Below are 17,268 nucleotides of genomic sequence, written 5' to 3' on the forward strand. Positions count from 1 at the left end.
AAAGGAGAGTCCAACATCGCCTTTGCTATACTCAAAGTTGTTTTACGCTGACCTCTAAATTTCAAATTGATGCCACGAAAAACGAAATGGAGTATGAAGCTCAAATTTTCGGATTTTACTTTCTCAAATATCTACCACCACACAGAAAAAAAAAATTGAAGAGGTGCTGCGTGCACATCCCTGAGTTGACATGGAATGGGCCATATGTAAAACCTTCGATTAAAATAATGCCAACTATTTATTAACAATAACATGCGGAAAAAAAAACATAACATTTTTGGATCCAAAAACGGAGTACTATTTCTGTTGTAAAAAGTGGAAAATAATAAAACTAATTATTCACAAAATTGTAATAAGGGAATATGCATCTTTAAAGTTAATTACAGATGCAATAATTGTGCTTGGAAATATTATTTAAAAATGTTGTAACATTTGCTGATGGAGGATGACCTCAATATTTTATAAAATTCTGTTTTGTACATGATTGTAATGTACTTCAGTAACTACAAAATATATAATACCTACAAAAATCAAGACTTAAGCTGGTGTAGTTTTGTCAAAATTGAGATTTTGAATAAACCGTCTTTACGATGGAAATGTTAGTAACATAGCACAACCAACGGTCGATGTAACACACATTGGCGATGGTAGTAAATTCAAATTTTCTTTGCTTGACCTCAGCTGTTCGGCTCAAAATTAAAAGAGGACATATCTGAGAGTAAAAGCTAACATTTTATGGAAAAGAAATACTATCTATTTTTATGGAAATGCTACAATATGGCTTCAATTGCAACAATTTTGCTGGAAAATAATGTTAAATATTTATTTCAAACATCCAGAGAATCAATTTGTTTTGCATAAATAAATGGTAATAAATAAATATAAGATAACAAAATTAATAAATTTAAATCATAAATATTAATTACAATACAAAAATTACAAATCAATAATTTATAAATATTTTTAATGAAAATTTGTTTCAAGCAGAAAACAAGCTACACAAAAAAGAAAAAGTTTATTAATAATTTTTGCCACCACGAATATGGATATGTAAAGTAATTTATTTCTATTTTTAACAATTTGCATTATCTACGCTAAATGAAGATCTCTGTCATATCGTTGACGCACTTCAAATTATCAACGAGCCAAAACACCACTGATAATTACGAGGAACAAATTTCCTCTGAAGAATTGAATGATATAGATCTGTAACTGTATGAAGTTTGCAGAAATAAAGTATTGATCCGTCTTTGTGAGCCGTGTGGTTAGAACAAGGTCATGCGGTGTTCATTATTGCGTGAAGGCAGGTCGCCATGGTAATCACATTCATTTTTATTATATTTTTCTGCTATTATTATGGGATGAATGAATGGATGAATGGGCTGGACAATGATGAATTGAAACGAAAAGTGTGGTACTTAGATGGATGATGAAGTGATGCGATATGGGGGCTAAGTAGTTGAATCAAGTGGACCTCATACTTTATTTTTAAACAATTTTGTGTGTGTGTGTGGGGGTGTGTGTGTGCAAATTATAATTTCATTTTTATGTTAGACAAAAATATAACACATTGGGCTATTCCATTTAAAATCCATACATACTACCCCTGTGGAAGATTTTAACTAAAGTCTTCCACAGAGGGAGTATGAGTTTCAAATAGAATAGACAGTTGGGTAACTTCCAATTGAAGTACTAACTCCAGTTGTGGAAGATATAGGTAAAGCTATGATAGGGGGAGTATGGGTTTTAGAATGATTAACCCTGACCAATTACATTTGAAAAGCATACTCCCTCTGTGGAAGATATTTCTAAAATCTTCCACAGGGGTAGTGTGGATTTTAACTGGAATAGCCCATTTTGATCAATTGTTTTTCAAGTTACTTGTTGACAGGGATTCTAGGCTTGAAAGTATTTTGGCATTTTTTAATTTAACTACCAAAGTACTTTTTGTGAATAACTCAAGGTTTGAACATGCATCATAATATCAGCATTTGATCAGTTTGGAATTTGCACTTTACAAAAATTCACTGTTGGATTTTTGTAAAATGAAGTACCCACAAATTTAAGGCGGTGTTTTCACTCAAATATTGAGACAAATAAAGCTGACACACAAGAGGAATGGTATGAGTTATAAAAGGGGATCCCAGTACTTGTGCATCATTTTAGACCAACAGAAAAAATAAAAGTGGCATACCGGGTACTTTAAATATATTCTAGTACAAGTGTCAAATTCAGCAACCATGTACATGCATGTACAAAGATATAAGCAATCAATGTTTTAAAAGAAAACAAATTCTTGCACAACTTTGCGTAATAAACATGACATAAAGACCTCACAAAAAGAAACACAGCTGTTAATAAATGCCTATAGCTTCAGAACTATTAATCATATTCACAATATTTTAACATTAAACCACCTTTCTTTCTATTGTAAATACCGTACTGACGCAAGTATAGTCCCACCTTCGAGTAAAGTCCCACCCCCAAGTTTTCGAAAAATTTCAGAAATTGTAAAAAAAATATTTTATTTATTTTTTCGGTTTTGTAGTGTCCCTGGACCTACAGCTATATATGCTAGGATCATTCATGATTGAGTTACTAAAGAAAAAAAATTGCATGATTGTTTGTATGTCACACTCTATTAATGATATCAAAATGCACATAAATTCAATTTAATTTTTTTTTTTTTGAAATTCGAGTATAGTCCCACCCCCAATTTTGAAAAATGTTCACCTAAAAACGGGGTGGGACTATACTCGAGTCAGTACGGTAATCGATCTGAAGCTATAGGCATATTTATTGTGAGGGCTTTATATTCTTAAAAATGATCAAACCAGGGGATTAAACTGACCTATTTATGCTTGTGGATCATTTTGTGAAACAGTTTAAAAGCAACTTTTTTTTTACACGAAAACCTATTGTCCCTTTAATACATCCATTCCTTTTACAATGTATCAATGCATGAACTTGCAACCACTGATTCAGACCCACTCCATTACCCCCCCCCCCCCCCTCTCTTTAATTTAATTAATCACAGGTCATGAAACACAAGAATTTACAAAACAATGTCACTTATATACATGTACAATGTAGTAGCACCCAGTCTTATTATATACCTGTGGCAAATACCAGCTTAGACAACCTTTGGCCTTTCCAACGCAAGCCAACAATCTGTGAATATTAAGTTCTCAATGTGAGTACTCACTAAGCGACGTCATAAAGTTCTCTTTCTCTCCATCTCTTTTTATACGATGCAATTTCCTTTTTAAATGCTTTCTGCCAATGAATTTTTAAAAGTATACCTTCATAGTTTAGAAACTTGACATTTGCACACTTGTTTATCTTCTAATTAAATTGTTAATTGCAGATGTTTTCAAGTCAAATTGTAATGAAACATTGTAAAGTATTATGAAGGATGTAAATTAATTCAATCAAAATAAATAAATTGAGACAAAATTTGACATCATGCAAACACCAAAAATGCAGAAATAGTTGACCGATTTCAAATATAAAATGTGATCATTTATAAAAAAATTCAAACATAAAACAAACAATTTAACAAACAAACAAACCAAAAGCATAAAGTATATTAAATGCAACACAACTTCAGAACAAAAACTAATATACAATTTCTCTATACTGCTCACAATATTTTCATAGATTTTCACTTCTATCTATATAAATATTTACAATTTAGTAAATTATAAATTCAATTTTTCCAGTATAATGGGCAAAACTAATTTTCCCGTATTTCAGCTTGAAATGTCAGATTTATCAAAGCGTGTAAAACTTGCATGGTACACAACCAGAAAAAAAACACACACACACACAAGCTTGTGTCAAGCAGCCAGGCAGCCAGGCGCAGGCTCCAGCCAGGTAGTTCACCGTAGTTGAGTTCTCATCTTAAACAAGCCTCTAGTCACGATCAAAGATGCAAAAGCAAATCAAGCGATAACAATGAATTTCCCTGGAGGCTCAAATGTTTGGACAATTTATGAAAAACCTGTGCACAATATGGTGCGCTTTTAAAACACGAATTACCGTACTCAAATAAAACAAAACATCACATAATTTATTTTTAAATGTATGATTCTAAAGCCAACTTCAAATTGTAACACAATCCAATAGGGTTCTATTGTACTGATGTGAACACATGTTTGTCTGTTTGTTTGTTTGCTTATGTTTTTTTCCTGAAGTAGGCGAGGAAAAAACTTTCATTATATATCAAATTTATAGTCTACTTAAAAAACCAAATTTTTGACCACTTTTGTTCAGATATTTTAAATCTAAAAAATTTCAGTAGATATCAGCGTACATGTATTTTCAAAGTTAGTAAACATTTGTGTTACAGAAACTTACAAATAGGTAGGGTTGAGTGACCAATTATATATCAAATTTAGTCTACTTAAAACCATGAAGCTCCCTTCACCAAATGCTTTGAAAGTCAGTGGCATAAGAGCCCCCCCGACAAAAAAAAAATTTGAAAATCAGGGTGGTAAGAAAGAAAAGAAAAGGGGAAACAAGAAAAAAGGAAAAGAAAATGAAAGGGAAGGGAAAAAGACAGAAGCGCTCACAAATTGCTCATCGGTGCATCTTCTGTGTGGCCTGTTTCACACCAAAATTCACATGGGTCAAAATATAAAATCCCAAACTTTTGCGCGCAACTTTCAGAAGGAACTGTCTAAAAATATACATATTACGGTATTCATTGCAGACCCTACCAAAAACCGGGATATTTTTTTAAACTTAAACATTCCATTACTTTTCAATAGCTCAGAGCCTTGATATGAGTCCTCAATAAAGTTGTCATGTTAAAAACAAAATGTGAAAACCATGACCTACACGCTCTGAGCTGTTCTAGATCACCTCGGCTGGCAGTGGTTACAAAATATTGTGTGATCAGAGGAGAGGTGCAGTCTCAGGACCTGTGGTGATCAGTCTGGTTATCAGAGGGTTTGTGCATGGTTTGTGCCCTAGTCACTAGACTGGACTTACATCAAATCACAAGGGCTCTGATTAAGTATGTGAGAACTCAGATAATTAGGGCTGGACTGATTATCGGATCGATACCAATATGCGCGTCATCGATAAAATATCGGATTGGTAAAAAATCGCAAGCAGAGACATACTGTACTACAGACAAAAATGCAAAAGAGCTCTGTTCAATAGTATTTAGCAAAAATAATTAAAATACACAATTTTACCCAGCTTTGACAAAAATAATTTCAAAATATTTTTTTTGTATTAGCAGTCATACTCGGCAGTCCACGCTTTTTAATGTGTGCCGGTTCGAAATTCTGAAAATTGGTAAAAGCGTGGAGGTTTAAACTTTTTGGGTAAAAAGCGTGGAATGGTATAAAGCGTGGGAATAAAATAAAAAGCGTGGGCTTGTTTCAGCTTACAGTATATTTTTATTGAATGTTAAACAATCATAATTCCAAGAAAAATCGCCAAACCTGCGGAAGATAAAATTCCATTTGATGCAGGCCCAGCGCCTGTTTACGTGAGTCCAGACCAGCACAATATCCTCCCCGGAAGCCCTTCCGTGATATGCAAATGTCCTATTTTTTTCATGACGTGTTACGATGTGTGGTAGTTAATTCTTTACATCGATCGTACGTATCAGTGACGTCATTAATCATGCATAATTGATTGAGCGAAGAAGGGTAGGATATAAGTCACTGAACACAGCGCACGCGAGATACGAATCAGTTCATGACAAGAACAACATTTGGACGCCAAAAAAGCACAGTTATACATTAAAATGTTTATTGTACAGTACAGTAGTAGCTTTTCACATAAAATTTGCATTGTTCACATAAATGTATCAACTTCATGGAGAGAAAAACATCGGACTTGCATGTGTGAAATAGGTGCAGAATTCGGCATACTTGATTTACTTCGAATTGCGTGTGACTTCATCAATGGATACAAAAAGTGGTGGGGTCAGGAATTTTCAGTATAAAGGGTGCCTCAGTAAAAAGCGTGGGGGTCAGGAATTTTCAGTATAAAGGGTGCCTCAGTAAAAAGGGTGGGGTAAAATAAAAAGGGTGGGGTCAAACCCCACTGCCGAGTATGGCAGTATTACTCTGCTTTCCAACCTTGAATAACAAGTAGTTTAGGGTTTATAACTTCTTCCTTTTTTTCAATTTTTGTAATTTAAATTTGTTTAATTCTTTTAGAATATCGGATCGGATCGGATATTGGCTGATATTGTAGGCAAAATATCTAATTCTCAATCATGAGAGGATGTACCTTCTGCGGCAGCGCACTTTTGTGGAATAACACAATCACAAGACCTACATGATTGGACCTTGAAATTGCTTAGCAACAAACAACAAAATTCGAAAACAGTGATTGGTCAATTCTCAAAAGCTGTGATTGCGCCATAAGCGTGTGGTCTTTACGTAGTACGCTTGATGCAAATATCTGTGCGTTCCCAAGTTGGCTCTCATGATCGAGAAGTAGATATTATCTTATTTTGCCTATAGGATCACCAATATCGGATCAGTAGACAGCAGACCTGCCAACCCCTGAAAGTCCAAATGCGGGACACTAAAAAATCTTCCAAAATTCCAACGAAATTACGACGAACCTTCCGAATTCGGAAACATTGACACAGTGAAAAGCTGAAAATAACCTCTTCACCAATCCGAAAAGATACGCAATTCATCGGTTATACAATGTTGCATCAATGAACCATGCACCGAGCGATGAGGCGAAAATAATAGCCTCCTTTTAATGGCAACGTTCATACATATCCAATGTATTACAATGGGCAACGTGAATTTAACACGCAAGCACGCATAATCAGGCTTTTAATAGCGCCACCACATTTTCAATGCATTTAAATAGGTATAGCGCCGCCGCAATTCTTTTCGTGCCAGACGATATCGGACAATTTGTTGGTTTTTTAATGATTTTTTTCAATGGACGGAAATGCGAGAATGCGGGACTGTCCCGCAAAATGCGGGACAGTTGGCAGGTCTGAGACAGGTTATTTTGGTTCAGCTCATACTGATACTGCATGTACCATATTATTCTTACCTTTAGTAATGGTAGCACTTGTCTCCTGCAAGTTTAACCTGGCCGCAGCTCGCATAGCTCTAGCATCCATCGGAATCCCATCTGATGCCTACACACACAAAACAAAACATTTTTTGAAAATTGGTTAGAAAATCATATCAAATTGTGGGTGATTAATTGAGAAAATCTATGAATCCTGGACCTTATTACCTCCTAATTTAGTAATAGTGCCATAAAACCTTTTTACAATATTTTGCTCTCACGATGTTTTAAGTCTACAGTTAGTGCTCAAAAACATTTTATCAGCCTAGCTATTTTTGGGAACTTTTCAGCCACTCTGTTCCCCCCCCCCAATCTGGGTGAGCTGCAAGCCCACCAAGTATCTGACTGAGCATACACAAAGAGGATTCTATAGATTCACCTAACAATCTGGTCCATGCAGGCCAAAGGAGGCAAAATTGAAAACACCAAATGTCAATCATACTTGGTTCAGAAGAAGTTTTGTGATGTCTATTTTCTTACGGATTTTTTTTTCCCCTCCCTCCTTATTTTTGCCTTCATCTCAATTTGTCCATGTCATACATGGAATTAATGTTTGAGTGTATATGTGTAAAATACTAAAATGAACAAAGAACTAATATATGTATGTCATTAATTGCAATCAACTTTTTGTCCTGTTGTTATTTGTGATTAAGGATAGGAATGACCATATTTTACCATGCATTGTAGTTGAATTGGCTAAAAATATTTGTTTTCTTTGCTTATTTTTTTTAGGGGGTGGCCTTTTGGGAAAATGGAAATTAAGTCAACTCCATATTTACAAGTCCATCCTTTTTGTAACACCACAGATATGAACATCAAACAAAATAATAGTATCATTATTTGATTATTAACTATGTAGAGCTTGAAAGGTGGCTCATATTCACATACACTTTTATAAATTTTTACATGTACATGTATGTTATAAGAACCTGGGTAATTACCAAGGATCTATTTTGCTATGCAAGTACATCTCTAAAAGCTACCGATGCATTGCAAGTTGATTCTAATTGGTGTCCCTCAGCAGTCGAGTCTGCTAATGTGATATCATATTTTCATCCTCTGGGCTTTCCTATAGATATGTACGGTACTTTAATTTTTATTATGGACAGTACATAATACACTGACAACATTTCTTTTGATGGATGGCTTGTCTCTTGTACCAGGTAGCTTTGTTGACACTGGCTACATCTCAACTAGAGAGGGCTCACTTCTGTTTTTCTAGCAGCTCAGATACTATACATGTAAAATATTGGTTGGGGTGTCTGTCAGCAAATTACCACTATGATTTACTTTTCTATATATTTTTTAAAAGCAACTTCTGAAATCATTGTTTTCTCTTTTAAAAGCTCTATCTACTGTTTTTTGTTGATTGTTGTTTGTTTGTTTGTTTTTGCCTCTAGAGCAAAGACCGGTGCTTTTAGTTTTTTTTTTGGCATACAGGTGGGACCAATTTTTGGCACCATGTTTGGAAATTTTACATTCCGGAGCTCATTTAATTATTGCACAGCCCCTAAAAATAGAACCAAAAGTCCGAAGATATGGGTAGTGAACACCATGCATAGTAAATATTTGTGTACCGTAATATATTTTTGTGAAACTCTTTTTTTTATATTTTCAGCCAAGTTGACCTCAAAAGAACTTTGACCTCATTGTGTGACATTGAACACCACCATTACAGTTTGATATAAAATTGGATCGATTGAGCCCATATTCATTGGTCGAGCTATGAGTTTTAAAAATATTGGGAATATTTTAAAACGCATAGCGAGACCAATAAATCTTGGGCGTAAAGCATACAATTTTATCATTATTATGTGTTGGATCCAATATTTTCACACACATGGATTCATCAAAACATAATAATGGTTGCAATAGGATTACAGCTGTTCATATGAGATCAAATTTGTTGGTGGAACACACTCAAACGCACAGACACTTGACTCATGATACCACAAGGTCTTTTCATTCGGAGGACATAAACATGATGTGATATAAAGTCAGGTCACAAGGGCTTCATTTAATACCAAGTAGTACACACACTTGCCACTGATTTATCGCTTCTACTGTATGTGTATTTCTGAAACACTTACAGAATGCTTATTTTTAGCATTGTTCTGAAAATATGGGGATTTCCCTTCTTGCTCCACCTTCTTGCTTGACACTTTGACATTTAAAACACGTCTGCATTTTGCAATAACATGAATTATTGGAAAATTGTACTAAATTTAGATCTGTAAGTTTCCCCCACACATACAAATGTACTGGAAAAATGGTTGCATCTATTGTTGGGTAGTTACATGAAAATTGTGCTGATAAACACATTGAACAAAAGCAACATTACAAAGACATAGCCTCTTCATCATATCTTGTTTTTGTTTATAAATTATGAAATAGTTTATAAATTGCTTTAAAATGAAGGATAAGTCATTAAAATTGTCATTAGGTATTTTTGAAACAAAAAATTTGGCAAAAAACAAGCAAAACAGCAGTATTGACAAAGTTGAAGTCCCATTATTCAAATACATGAAGCTAATTATAATTTATCATTTTAGTAGAGAAATTTACAGATTCATGTAAAATGTCTTATTTTGTCTTTATGGCTTTTGGCTTTCCACTTAAGTAGCAGGCTACGTTAGCATGTCTATGACACTAAAAGAGTGCCAACATCTGAATTGTGATGATATATATACGATCATCCGAATGAGCAAATAATCACTGAATGGGCCAAAAAGCAATAGTGAATACAAACAGGGAGTCTCTTAAAAATTTTAAACCTAGGGTCTTTTTCAAAAAACTCTTGAAAACTCATTTGTTTTAATCTGAATTTGTGTTTTTGCTTTGTATTATATTTCATGTGGTATTATTTGTTGTATTTTGTATGGCGCCTTGATCATACTGGATATTGCGCCTTTAAGAATTTAATGTATGTATGTATGTATGTATGTATGTCATGAACAAAACAAGAGCACCAATGGCGCTGTGGCTCTCACGCTTTTTTTGGGAAAGCAATTGTTCTTGGAGTCGAATGCGCAACAGGTTGGTAGGTCGGTCAATTTTTTAAACCTTCAGTTTGAAAAATTCCCCACAAATATTCAATACGGTCCTTGAAACTCGATGCGGTGGTCAATCTTCCTCCTCCGCATTATTATTTTTTTGTCGCATTACTATTAGTTGCAAAATCTGAAAATAATTCATTATTGTGCAAATTACTACTGAACCAGCAAGAATAATTTGTTCTGCAAAATTTTAAAATCCCTTTTTTTAGAATTTGAAGCTTTCAATAACTATAGAAAGCCTTGGCAACTATTAGAATTCATCTAAATTGACCTCAGACGACCCCGAAATGACCACCCAAAAATTTTGCACTAAATGGTGACCTCAGATGACCCCGAAAAAACATTATAAAAATTTGACTTCAAATGTTGACTGTACCCACCAAGTTTCATGCCCATACGACAGTTTTAGTAATTTGACCTCAGGTGACCCCTGGCTGACTCCGAAATGAGCTTCCAAAAATTTGGTTCTAAATGTTGACTGTACCCACCAAGTTTCATGCCCATACGACAGTTTTTGCTAATTTGACTTCAGATGACCCCTGGATGACCTCTGGTGACCGTGACCCACTATCCAATACAAACTTGTTCTGTGCGACCCTACAAAATTAGGCTCCAAATGTTGGCCGTGCCCACCAATGCCCATACTACAATTTGAGCAATGTTACCTCAGATGTCCCCTGGGTGACACCGGTTGACCCTGAAATGACCTTCCAAAAATTTGACTCCAAATGTTGACTGTACCCACCAAGTTTCATGCCCATATGACAGTTTTGCTAATTTGACCTCAGATGACCCTGGATGACCTCAGGTGACCTTGACCCACTAACCAATACAAACTTGTTCTGCCTGGGGTCAAGATGCACCCACCAAGTTCGAGGAACATGCGACCCCACAAAATTTGGCTCCAAATGTTGACTGTATCCAGTTTCATGTTCATACAACAGTTTTTAGTAATATGACCTCAGATGACCCCTGGGTGACCCCAAAATGACCTTCCCAAAATGTTGATTCCAAATGTTGACTGTACCCACCAAGTTTCATGTCCATACGACAGTTTTAGTAATTTGACCTCAGGTGACCCCGGATGACCTCAAAATGACCTTCCCAAAATTTGACTCCAAATGTTGACTGTACCCACCTAGTTTCATGCCCATACGACAATTTTTAGTATCTTCCCAAAATTTGACTTTAAATGTTGACTGTACCCACCAAGTTTCATGCCCATACGAGTTTTTAGTAATTTGACCTCAGATGACCCCTGGTGACCCCGGATGACCTTCCCGAAATTTGACTCCAAATGTTGACTGTACCCACGGTTTCATGCCCCTACAACAGTTTTTGCAAATTTGACCTCAGATGACCCCTGGATGACCTCAGGTGACCTTGACCCACTAACCAATACAAACTTATGCTGGGGTCAAGATGCACCTAGTACCAGGGATCTATACGATGATTTTGTTTTTGGGTGGATCACCGCGCAAGATAGGCATTTTACACATAAAATACACATAACCCACACACAACGCAATTGAATAACAGACCGGTACTGCACAGTGCCGCTGGTTACCAGTTGTTCTCATTTATGTAATCAGCAATTGGAGCCTACAAAATGTGGTGCATTTATAGTGTACGGTACTATTATGTGATATCGGGAATTGACACAAATTTTACGGTAACAAAATCAGTCTCTCTCTCTCTCTCTCTTCCGTAAAGTACAGTCCGCCTCTGGCGTATCACGTACTGTGATGGCTGTGTGCATGCCAAGTGAAGATATATACAGTGCAGGTGATAAGGTTCTACAAACTACTGTGCGATAAAAACCAGGCTGGCTTAACGGAGTTGATGGTCTGCACACCTTGCTTGAATCCAGCTACGGATGTGCAGTTGATGAGATCTTGAGGCAGGTTATTCCATAGCCTAATGGTGTCCGGAAAGAATGACTGCCGGTACACAACTGTCCTGGCGAAGGGAATCAAGTATCTCATTGAGTGTCCTCTCAGTGCTATAGTTGGAATCAGATAGGTATGGTCATACCCAGAAAGGATAAAATTCGAATTGAGAAAATATTGTATGTGTGACTTGTTGTACTAAAGATGCATCCACCCACCAAGTTTGAGGAACATGCTTCCCCTACTATGCTAGTGCTCTGACGATAACACTCCGATCGCCATGCAATCTAAGTTTTGTAGGCCAGTGGGACAACGGAATCACTACGTGAACGAGCTACTACTACACTAGTCTCTGAGAGAAGAGGCAGACACAGACAAACAAACAGATTCTAGTGAATTAAATAGTGATGATCACTTGTAGCAGCTACAAATTTCGAGCGTTTGTCAGGGGTCAAACCCCTCCATTTATATTTCCCCACACTTTTTAGACAGACACCCTTTTTATCAAAAATTGAACCCCCACCCTTATGCAGTGTTTGTGACCAAAGCTTACAGCATTACTTTATCAAATTCGAAGACTGAACATCGGCGCTATCGCCGTTTTATACAGTCACTTCCGGGTCCATTTTATCACTATCTGCGCCATCAATCCATTTCAGAATCCAAATTGATGCAGAATTTATCCTCATCTATCAAACACTCATGATTTTCTTATTCATCTGAAACATTTGCGACATATTATTGGCAAAACTGCAATCATCTTTCGAAAAGATACGACTTTAGATTGTTTACAGCATTACTTTATCAAATTCGGAAGACTGAACATCGGCGTTTCATACAGTCACTTCGGGTCCATTTTATCATTATCTGCGCCATCAATCCATTTCAGAATCCGAATTGATGCAGAATTTATCCTCATCTATCAAACACTCATGATTTTCTTATTCATCTGAAACATTTGCGACATATTAAATGTTGGCAAAACTGCATCACTGCAACTGCATCGAAAAGATACGACTTTAGATTGTTTATCATAAAGTAACACATGGGCAAATGGGCAAAAGGCTGAGATACCTGTGAGATCCTGAATACATGAATACGTCAGTCTATACTCTCTACACGGCCGCTGTGGTTCGGATCGCTCCACTTCTAGTGTGAGCGAGCGGGCCAAAGCGGCTGATGTAGAGACTGAAAATTATATTCATTCATAAAACTCACGGCGCTGCGTCGATTCTACTACAGGTGACGTCGTATGAATTGAAAACATCAGCAAATTAATTTTTGACATTTTCTTTCCAGATTTATGAAGAAAATATGAATGTTTTTCAACAGATCATCAAATTACTTTATTGTATTTTTTTTTCAATTGGTAGCGTTACCCCTACGCTTTATAATTATATATTGCTCACACGCTTTTTAGAAACCCACCCTATATTCCATAAAATTGTAATTTTACAGATTTTCAGAATTCCCAACCCACGCTGTAGAAAGCGTGCCAGACAAACAATGATAATGAATAGCCAGATGTGACCTTCGCTGTCGAGACGTTGTTTTCAGGGTTGTCAAACCCGCGATTTGGTAACCCAATTAGGCGACTTTTGAAGATTTTCCCGGGGACAATTTCCTGCCCCATAGAATACAAAGGGTAAAGAAAAAAAAAAAATTGGGCGACTTTTTCGATTATTTGACCTGCGATTCGGGCTGAATTTTTTGGCAACCCTGGTTATTTAGCGTTCATTTAATTAAATTACTAAGCAGCTGGGCTCTAAATATTTTGAAGTGTTGTCCCATGGTAACAAAACGCCCGAGAACGCAATAAACAATCTGGACAAAGGAATCATCCAATCACGTTTCTATCCATGTGAGATCACCGCAAAAATTCATGATAAAAGGTCACTTTCCCAAAGAAAAATAGTGCAATCCGTCAATTCCCCATGATCTCACAACTTAAATTACTCAGACCAAAATAATCTCTAGCGCATACAGGGAACCAAGCAAAACGATAGAAATGACTTGTTTCTCATGACGACTTTTGACTTTTCTCACTTCAAAATAAGTACTTTCCCCACCCCAAATTCACTTCTAAAGGAGTGCAATCGATTGCTAAATAACTAAGCAAACCTTGGAATGTAATTTCAAAGCCAAATATCATTAACAAAAGAAACCTTAGCATAAAAAGCAAGAACGCAAGTGGCCAAAATTTGTAGCAAAAATACAGTCCTCACTGACTACAATGACTAAGGCTCACTAGCTCCGCTAAGAGCCAAAAAATTACCTTCAAACTTTGTGGAGAAATTAACTTTGTGCATCAGGGACAGGGGTTTATTTATCCAAAAACCAGTTGGTCGATCCTTCATGTAATTATTTCGTGTAATCTAATCCTTAGTTGAACCAGCTAGGGAAGACCCACTAGGCACTAGGAAGGGAAGTGCCACTACAGTGTAGGCCTAGTGGCACTTCCCTGGTTAAACCACCCATCCCCAGCAATCCACAGACTTTAATTCTGAACTGGTATTCAAGCTGCCAGTTAGAGCGACACTATATATGTGGCAAATAACAATCATTCATATTTAGCAATATCAAAAAGGCAACTGTGTTAACTACGCTACGACTGGGGTAATGCATCAGAAACTGCCTTACATGTAGTTTTAGTTGCTAAAATTACGAACATTTAAGACTTTTTAAAGAAAATTGTACAGTAAATCTTTTCACTGATCAGGGATTTGCGGATAGGTTGCAGAGATGGTCATTTTCAAGCCCCCCCTACAAGCTTGCGCTGTGACAATACCCATCTGAAAAAAGTAAGTTTAAACATATTACTGATGCCGCATGTAGAGGAAGCATGTGCCACAATATATGTTCAGGCAAGGGGGATGAGGTAATTTATAATCAGTGGGAGGGGGAAAAGTGAACAAACATAAAAGGAATGTGTTTCCTTTCTTTTATAAAATTCTCAACTGGATCTCTTCTTTTTTTGCTTACCTACCTTCCTTACACAGAGCTACTGTACATGTGCATACATGAATGTTAGTGTAGCTCTCAACCCTAGGGAGTGTGGATTTTCAAAAGAATAGCCAAATATTTCAGTTCCATGAAATGTTTGATACCATCAGGTGAGTGAACTACTTTTCAATAAAATACATTGACTGTTTTCACCAACAACATGACTTATAGGTCAACTAATCAAGAACCCCTGTAAGCCTTGACTGGCAACTCATGATCTCTTACAGGGTGTCCCAAAATGATTACCACTGGTATATGTGCCATGACAAATAGGTCAGCCTACTAACCCTGTAAGCCTTGCCAGGCAACTCGTGATCTCTTACAGGGTGTCCCAAAAATGATAACCACTCATCTATGTGCCATGACAAATAGGTCAGCCTACTAACCCTGTAAGCCTTGCCAGGCAACTCAGGATCTCTTACAGGGTGTCCCAAAATGATAACCACTCATCTATGTGCCATGACAAATAGGTCAGCCTACTAACCCTGTAAGCCTTGCCAGGCAACTCAGGATCTCTTACAGGGTGTCCCAAAATGATTACCACTCATCTATATGTGCCATGACAAATAGGTCAGCCTACTAACCCTGTAAGCCTTGCCAGGCAACTCGTGATCTCTTACAGGGTGTCCCAAAATGATTACCACTCATCTATGTGTCATGACAAATAGGTCAGCCTCATCTATATGTGCCATGAAAAATAAGTCAGCCTACCCTGTAAGCCTTGCCAGGCAACTCATGATCTCTTACAGGGTGTCCCAAAATGATTACCACTCATCTATGTGTCATGACAAATAGGTCAGCCTCATCTATATGTGCCATGAAAAATAGGTCATCCTACTAACCCTGTAAGCCTTGCCAGGCAACTCATGATCTCTTACAGGGTGTCCGAAAATAATTACCACTCATCTATGTGTCATGACAAATAGGTCAGCCTCATCTATATGTGCCATGAAAAATAGGTCAGCCTACCCTGTAAGCCTTGCCAGGCAACTCATGATCTCTTACAGGGTGTCCCAAAATGATTACCACTCATCTATGTGTCATGACAAATAGGTCAGCCTCATCTATATGTGCCATGAAAAATAGGTCAGCCTACTAACCCTGTAAGCCTTGCCAGGCAACTCATGATCTCTTACAGGGTGTCCCAAAATGATTACCACTCATCTATGTGTCATGACAAATAGGTCAGCCTACCAAGAACCCCTGGAAGCCTTGACTGGCAACTCATGATCTCTTACAGGGTGCCCCAAAATGATAACCACACAATCTTCTTTTGCTTCTATTGAACAGCTAGCAATGCATGCTAATTCAATGTGTCCCTGGCTGTTCAATAGAAACAATAAGAAGTAAGTTAGGGTCAACTTTTTTCAAAATATTTTGTTCAAATGCAATTGACCCAAAAATGCAACTGCAGCCGCGAATACAGTGATCACGGTTTCCTCCAGTGCTTAGATTTAAAACACAAGTGCAAAAGTGCTCTAACTAAAGGAGATCCTACCAAAAAATCTTAGGCCCCTCCTGCACATGCCAAATTTTTGGGTTCTTAATTTGTCAACTTCAAATGGTCTAGATCAAACTTCAAATGATCTATGTAGATATTTCCCACTTCAGGGCACAACTCACCTTCTTGCGTGTGACTGGACTATTGCGTGTGTTACGCTTTGGTGACATAGTTAGTTCCGATGACCCCGCGACCCTGGCACGGTCTTCATCGTACTCCGCCACACTGTTCATAGTACCTGAAATAAATGAATCAAGAAAATTGCTGATCAGCCAGGTATTTTCCAGCATGCCTGGAAAAATGTAAAATCCAGACATTGGAGGGAATTTTACCATTTGGAGGGAAAGTTTGTTTCCCAAAATAAAGGAACAGAAAATGAAAACAAGAAAATAACCACACACAAAACAGAATATAAAATCCAAGGTGTCAAAAAATGAAAAGAAAAACAAGAGTTATTAAATTATTTGGGGGGATGTTTAATCCAAGAGTCAGACTGTAATAATGATCCACAATCACTGAAGATGTACAACGGAACTTGGATTACTTGCCCATGATACATTCAATAAAGTCAGAAATCATTCACAGTATGTTATTATTGTTGGGGGTATGGAAAATGGAAGGCAATCGGTTTGTCAAGGTGACAAGAGCACTTTTACGAGGGGGTATCCTAAAGTTTTTGACATCACCCAGAAGGAAAAGAGCTATATTGATGACATTTTGTCAGTGTAATTACTGGTCCTTATGTACATTA

General features: G+C 36.9%; 1 protein-coding gene across 1 annotated transcript in view; it reads right to left on the reverse strand.

The window, feature by feature from the left end:
- The window catches only part of LOC140147380 (uncharacterized), a 100,427-nt gene extending 83,703 nt beyond the window's left edge, over positions 1–16,724 (reverse strand). Inside the window, 2 exon segments of the mRNA XM_072169156.1 lie at positions 7,048–7,135; positions 16,640–16,724. Coding sequence (XP_072025257.1) covers positions 7,048–7,135; positions 16,640–16,687 — 136 coding nt within the window. The 5' untranslated portion in view covers positions 16,688–16,724.
- Positions 16,725–17,268: the final 544 nt, after the last annotated feature.

The sequence above is a fragment of the Amphiura filiformis genome, chromosome 3 (assembly GCF_039555335.1).
Source record: "Amphiura filiformis chromosome 3, Afil_fr2py, whole genome shotgun sequence".
Lineage (NCBI taxonomy): Eukaryota > Metazoa > Echinodermata > Ophiuroidea > Amphilepidida > Amphiuridae > Amphiura > Amphiura filiformis.